At 38.9% G+C, this 6,940-nt stretch overlaps 1 protein-coding gene across 1 annotated transcript; it reads right to left on the bottom strand.

Moving 5' to 3' along the window:
* Window positions 1–1,474: 1,474 nt before the first annotated feature.
* Window positions 1,475–6,686, bottom strand: FGG (fibrinogen gamma chain). The gene is made up of 10 exons (XM_062637464.1): window positions 6,529–6,686; window positions 6,393–6,437; window positions 5,779–5,962; window positions 5,581–5,674; window positions 4,493–4,623; window positions 3,714–3,847; window positions 3,395–3,579; window positions 2,530–2,807; window positions 2,037–2,206; window positions 1,475–1,703 (listed from the first exon to the last, which is right to left on the bottom strand). Exons 1-10 carry the CDS (start codon window positions 6,601–6,603, stop codon window positions 1,689–1,691), a joined length of 1,311 nt encoding a protein of 436 aa, XP_062493448.1. The 5' UTR covers window positions 6,604–6,686; the 3' UTR covers window positions 1,475–1,688.
* Window positions 6,687–6,940: the final 254 nt, after the last annotated feature.

Below are 6,940 nucleotides of genomic sequence, written 5' to 3'. Positions count from 1 at the left end.
AATCCCCAGCTCATATCTTTCCCCCAGGCCTCTCTACATGTACTGCTTCAGCTACAAGGAACCATGGGAGAGGCCTCACAGCACAAAATGGTGAGAAAAACTGCTTTGCTTTGTGAGAAATTAGATGTCAAGGCTGGTGGTGAGCCAGCAGCGTGGCTGGTTGCATGGGTGCAATATTGCTGTGCAAATATTGTGTTCAGTAGTATGGAGGGGTTGTCCCTCATCCCAAACAGTTTTTAAACCCATGCTGACCCTATGTTACACAATGGCTTCTACTCACCTACTCCTGGGAAACCTGCCTTCCTCTTAGATTTTGGCTCAAGGCTGAAACTTCACCAAGTCAAAACAACCTCAGTAAAAATTACATGGGGACAGAAATTTATCATGCTGTGGGGTCTCAGATCCAGGGAAAGAAGCTTAGCATCAGCCTTGCATCAGACCTGGAAAAGTGTTGAGGCTGCATAAACTGCCTTTTAGATCTGTAGTATAAGACTAATGCCTTCCTGTCTTTAAAGCATTTGAATGTGCTATTCAGAAATATCAGGTGAACCTCTGGCCTTTTACTAGTAACTGAAAATAAAGACCAGGATATACTTTGTATTTCACTTCTAAATATATCAACTTGAGCTATATAGATATAGATACAGATATGTAGATATAGATACAGAGACATAGATATAGAGGTATAGATTCTAGGTCTGAGTGTATTTTTTGTTGAGCAATTTATCCGCAAATCTAATTTGATTTCCTAATGCACCCCTCAAATGCACTCGTCAGATATCCTGAGTGAGTACATTCAGACACCATTGCAAATTCTTTGCTGTTCTTGAACTGTGCTGCAAGTTTGCTTATGTGGATCACATGGAAAATTATTACCAGATCTAAAAAAAAAAAAAATGCAAATAAAATACAATGAATTTCTGCTGTAATTTTTGTTGTTGTTGTTGGATAATGGCACTAGATATGTTAGATTCACTTTCAGATATTTACGCATAAAAAGGGGGCATTTGAGAATAATGGTTGGTAGTGTAATACTATGTGCTATAAAGCAAATGAAACTTTTATTATCAGTAATATTTGAGAAACTTGTTGGTTTGGAGTAAAATATTTGTTCTTGATCATTGATAGTATACTTCCTAACGCATCCTGATTTAAAATATGTTCATTACTTCATTGTAAGCTCAATTAAGTAGCACTCAGCAGCAACCTAGTCCTCTTTCAAGTTGCTATGTACAAAAGTATCTATGCCACAGATCAGTTTCATCAGAAAATAGAATGAAAAATTTTGGAAACAGCCACTTTCTGGAGAAATAGCTCCAACACTCACCTCTAAAAAAAAAGCAGAAACTACTGGTGTGCAATTCAGAAATGACTGAATGAGGGTTACAGCTTTACATGTTTGATCATCAACCCTCCAACAATCATAAATTTTACTTTGTTTTGTTTGGCCAACAGTAAAGCACAGAAATTCAGATTTTTTGTAATAATCAAAAATTTATTGAGAATTTGTACAGAAAAAAATAACCATGTACAAAGGTAAGCACTGCTCAGGGAAGAGGCTTGGGCATTTTACAGTCAACAGTGTTTTAAAGTCAAAACTGAATTCTTTAATGTTAGGTAAGTTCAGTGCCTAAAAAGATAATAGATTTGTTCTCCCTGTTCAGACCAGTCTTTGTAGAATTGTCCCTTTATGAGTCTCCAACCTACAACAGAAAAAAAAGAAAGCGCATTTTAATGTTCTTCTAAAGAAAAAAGTACATAAACCTATAATGACATGTTGATAGCATTCATACATATTTGAAGCACATGAAAGCAGGGAATTATTTCCGATCACAAGACTATACATTTAGTTATCTGTTAAAAGAATCAGTGAGAATAAAATCAAAGCACAAATATTTCTGTGACAAAATGGGAATCAAAGCCAACTTCTCTAAGATGCAGTGGGATTAACGCTTCAGCTTTCCACGCTCAGTGTTTGAAGTGATTAACTATGTTCTGTTGTCATATTTAATATTGCCTTAGCCCTGTGGTCTAACCTGTTTGGCGCTACCCAAGTTGTGCTGCTGTCCGTCTACTGACAGTCTGTTGAATGGGATGATTTTCATTGCAGTTTTCTTCATGGAGTACCACCGGTCACGCCAGGTTGCCCAGGTAATACCATTGTCATATCCAGATGGACCAGCATCTTTTGATGTGTACACACCATCTGAAAAATACCAGTTGGAGCAAAACCATTAGTTGCTTTCTAGAATACTTAATGTGCCCATACATTTTTCTGGTACTAACACCTCCATGGCATCCCTGGGCATGCTAACAGGCCTTGTCCACTACCCTTCCTTGTTTCTGTCAAGACTGATTTTCCCACTCAGATGTGAGTTCCTACTGCTAGTGTTATCACTTATTGCAAAGAATGGGCTACCTCAGCTCTGGGAAATCCAGATGACAAAACATACTCAATGAAAGTGACCCATTTTTCTTTGTCACTGAAATGTGGTGTCCTGGATTACAGGTATTTAGGAGATACTTTACCTATATAATATTTGCCATTGAGGTGACCAGCATGACACCTATTCATCCACCATCCAGATCCATCTTGCTCAGCACAGTTGCCAGCAAAGTTATCATTGTCGTTATCATAGGTACTGAACCGCATGCCATTATGATAGGTAAAGGACTTGTCACTTGGATCATCTCCGAAATCAAAGCCATCAAAGGCATCCCCAGCTTCACCACCAATAAAGTAGGCATAAGTCAGTCGATACTTGTCTCCTTCACTTCCCACTTTGAATACAGCATAGTCAGCAGTGCTGTTAACAAAACAGAATGGTGAATATGAGAATGTTGCATTTCCAGTACATGAAAAAATGAAAAATACGTGTTAGAAATGCAGAAAAGGCATAATAGTGTCTGAAAGGAATTGGTTTTGCATGACTATGTGCCTCAGTTCAATGACACACATCCAATGAACTTTTGTGCTCCAGTATCAGAGATGTTTTCTGACTACTAGTCTTCAGTGATGTATGAATGATCTATGTTATATATACCCACATATATATATCTCCCAGGTTCATAATGCTAAGGCTTCCTTAGGTCATGAGGAAATTCTCGGTGGGAAGAAGGACCTCATGTCTCATGTGAAGAAAGAAGAAACATCCTTTCTGCCAAAAAAACTAGGGCTGCCAGCACACAGCCTTCAGACACATACATTTGCATGCCAACAGGTCACATGTGGTGACTACTGTCACAGTGGTGAGTTCAGGAGCCAAAGCAGTGTCATATGCATGACAGCAGGTCTAAGGGCTCAGTATTTTTTTCAGAAAGCTGCACAAACGGACACAGCAACAGGAGCAGTAGGCTTGAAGCTGTCATGTTTAGAAGCATCATGAGCACATACCTTTTTTTGCCACTCCAGTCCTCCAGTTCTATTCGTAAGGTGTATGGCAGAGTGGACTGCGTGGTTATTAAATGGATCTTTTCATTACCCAGCCAGAACTCCGTGGTGTCATCTGGAGACAGGTGTCCGAATCCTTCCTTGTACTGAACCCAATTTCTCCTGAAGTCCTCACTCCCGTCCAGTCTCTGGGAAAATAAACAAGCAAACAAGCAAGCAAAATAAAAAACCTCAGTAAAAAATATGTGCACCTGGTGTAGGTAAATAAAGACAGTGCTGATGCAATAAGCTTGTTTGTGGTACTAATACGTAAGTGGCATACCCTCTGTAATACTGTCCAGCCGTTGCCATATGAATCAATCTCACAGTAGACTAGGAATGACTGCTTGGCTTTCTGAGGCTTGATAAAGTAAAGACCACTTTTTCTGGCACCTTTATTTGCAATGTCTTGGCAATCTGAAGCAAAGATATTCAAAGGATCGTTATTTAACCTACAGCTCTATCCTCACATTTATTTGATATTGTAGCTTTCTTAGTAGAAGAAATATAACTAATCTAAATGTCATTGTTGCAAAGTTAGCTATTTAGTCCATATACTTTAATGTCATTTCTATAAGAAAACCTACTGAATGTCACAGGAGTTGTGTGAGATGAGGAGAAGTTTAGTCTCACATAGAAGTCAAGCAACTTAAATATAAAATACAGTCACTGCATTAATGCACTTTTGGAGCTAACGGAATAATTAATTTTTTTTTCAGATGACTCAGTAGAAATGTGATAATGGGTTATCTTCTCTTTGTCCTATGTCCATGAAAACCCTACTCAGGTCCCTCATGTTTAGCATACATTTGGGGATAATCACATTTTGGCCAAAAAGGCCAAAAGAACAAACAAGAACTCTGTCCCATCTGAATGCCTTGTTTGCAGAGCATCTACCTGGTGCTTATATTGATCTAAGCACTGTTTTCATAACTTGCAATTTTATTCATCTTTGCAGAAATCTGTGGCCCATAAGATTACAAATAACTCATTGCTGTTATGCCACCTGGCAATACTTGTAAGTGAACAAACCCTCGACCATACAAGAAGCATTTGGGGTACCTCTTCCAGTTGTCTCTTGTATTTCAGCTGTGTCTCTGCATGGCTCCTGACATTCTGACTCAAGCTGGGCAATCTTCTGTTTCAGCTGTGTGATTCTGTTGCTGTTCATTATATGTGCATCTGTCAACTGCCTAGACAGAGAGACATAAAAATGGCTTATTGTTTCAGCTGTTTCTGAATAAGTAATACACATGTCCATGCTTCACCTATGTAGCATGCTGCTACATACAGCCATGTAAAAGGGTCTGCTTCTATGAGCACTGATTAAATGTTGCAGAAACTAACCAAAACAGGAAAGCACACACTTAACCTTAAACTTAAACTTAACCTGACTCTAATCTGCAAAACTCAAACCAGTAATTAATGTATGAATATTATGCTATGGAAAGTTTTTCTTTGTTCTCCAAAAGTCAATGCCAGCTCACATCATGGATGCATTTGTAAAACATAAATACTGTAAATAAACTGCTGCAAATGTCAGAATACCTAAACCATCTTTGATATAATGTTAAAAAGGTGGATATTTCTCTACTTTGAAATAAAAAAAAAAATATCCTTAAGATTTAGAAAAGTTAATGATGTTTTTCAATTTTATTTTCAATGTCAGTTTACAAAAGACTACCACTGAGTTTATAGCTGCTTATGATTTACATTGATGTACTGAGCTGATTTTCATGGTTGTATGCAGCAAAATTAGCTAGATATTAGTCAGGTTATATAAGCATTCCACACACTATGCTTTACAGCACAAACTCATAGAAATAAAATATCCAAAGGTCATGAAAAAGATTTTAGGACCAGCTGGCACAGCAAAAGAAATGTAAATAAAAATATCGCCAGGCTTCCTGACATTCTTATCTTGCACTTCTTGCACAATTAATGGCTTATGCAGATAGCAGGGAATGCAGTATGTGATCTTCATGATCTTTCTGTGTCTTGCTAGGCAGCTACTAATGAAAGTGTGGGCACAATTGTCTACATGAGAACAAAACCCCCTTCTGGGGGATCCTTAGCTGCACTTTATAAAAGAACAAAAAGAAAACAATGTGGATTGTGAAATGGTATAAAATAGAATGAAAGATACCTACTGTATAGTACTTTCATGAGTGAAAATTGTGTTTTCATATCTGATGATTTCTTCAATTATTTTCTTGGACTTCTTAGTGAAATCTTCAATTGAATCTGTAAAACAGAGGTATAAAATTATTGCAATTTGATGAATAAAAAACCCAACAAAGGTACGTAAATTATATTTATCAGTTGTGTAGTTATTTTTATATTCTCACTTGGTAGTGTCTGCTTCTCTGGAGGGTAGAGGCTTTGAATGTGTTGAATCAAATGATCTGCTGTTACTGAGGAATTAGCAATTTCCCGCAAAATTCTCTCCATTTCCTGCAGTTCATTATCCATGGTAAGATGGTATTTATTAAAGAAATCTGCAATGCCACAGGTCGTTGGGCAGTAGCTACCCTAAAGAGGAAAGAATAATCATAGGCAATGTTTCAGGAGCAACAAAAGGAAAGCAGAGTATTTGGGCAGGGGAACTTTCGGGCACTGCTTACACAGACAATTGTGGATAACAAAGGGTAGGCATTCGCCACTTTGCTGTATTTGAATTTACAGAGGTGGTTTACTTCCACACCGTGTGCACACATAGCAGGAAAACAGTGCACGCTATTACTTGCATTGTATTCTAGATATATGCTTTCATCAATGGTGCAGCCTCCCCTATGTTTTTACCAAGCATGTACTGCTATTAATAAGTAACAGGTTTAAGCACAGAGCATTTAATAGGTATTGAAAATAACAGTGAGGATCGGCTGATAGCGGTAGTTCATAATCAGTGTAGGAAAACTCTAATTAGGCTTTTAAAATACAAGAAAATCGTTCAGGTACTTACAAATCGTTCATCTAATATGCAGCAGTTTTCTCTGGTAGCAATGTACTGAAGGGAAGAAAGAAGACCATTTCCAGTGAATTTTCTCCAACAGTGCTTTCTGTGCCAACACAGTTTTTAACACTGTCTCCTCACTTACCGCCACACTGGTAGAAAAGAGCAGGGAGAGGAGAGGCCCCAAGGCAGCCCAGTCCTGTAACCTCAGCACCATCATGTCTGCCCTACTGGGTGCCGACTGCTGCTCAGTGTAGTCGGCGCAGTCAGCAGCCGAAAATGTTCAACCCAGCACAGGGCGGCAGTAGTTTAAGGCAGCAGGCTGGGGCTGGGGGCGGGCACCGGGAGGTGGCGGGAGGAGGTGGGGTAGGGATTGAGGTGGATTCCCAGAATTTGCACGCTTCTTTTACTCCTCCCATTTTCAGAACCTGCTTCCCAGTTATCTGCTTGATCTCTGCTCCAGCCAGGAGGTCTCAGGGGAGGCAGGAAGGTGAGATGAGGCATGGAGATGCTACTTTTAGTAATATGAGCGTAAGGAAACGCATACATGGCACTGG

The sequence above is a fragment of the Pezoporus occidentalis genome, unplaced genomic scaffold (genome assembly GCF_034315485.1).
Source record: "Pezoporus occidentalis ecotype Australia unplaced genomic scaffold, CSIRO_AGI_Poc_V1 ctg53, whole genome shotgun sequence".
NCBI classification, from domain to species: Eukaryota; Metazoa; Chordata; class Aves; order Psittaciformes; family Psittacidae; genus Pezoporus; species Pezoporus occidentalis.
The sequence above is the reverse complement of the archived record's forward strand: the minus strand, read 5'-3'. Positions and strand labels throughout refer to the sequence as shown.

What these genes read in the sequence shown, in the direction of transcription:
- FGG (XM_062637464.1), bottom strand. Translation starts at nt 6,603, where the DNA reads ATGATGGTGCTGAGGTTACAGGACTGGGCTGCCTTGGGGCCTCTCCTC. An exon ending in AGAGAAGCAGACACTACCAA is followed by an intron (nt 5,675 to 5,778) that starts GTGAGAATATAA and finishes TCTGTTTTACAG; the next exon opens with ATTCAATTGAAGATTTCACT. An exon ending in CAATGGCAAATATTATATAG is followed by an intron (nt 2,207 to 2,529) that starts GTAAAGTATCTC and finishes GGTATTTTTCAG; the next exon opens with ATGGTGTGTACACATCAAAA.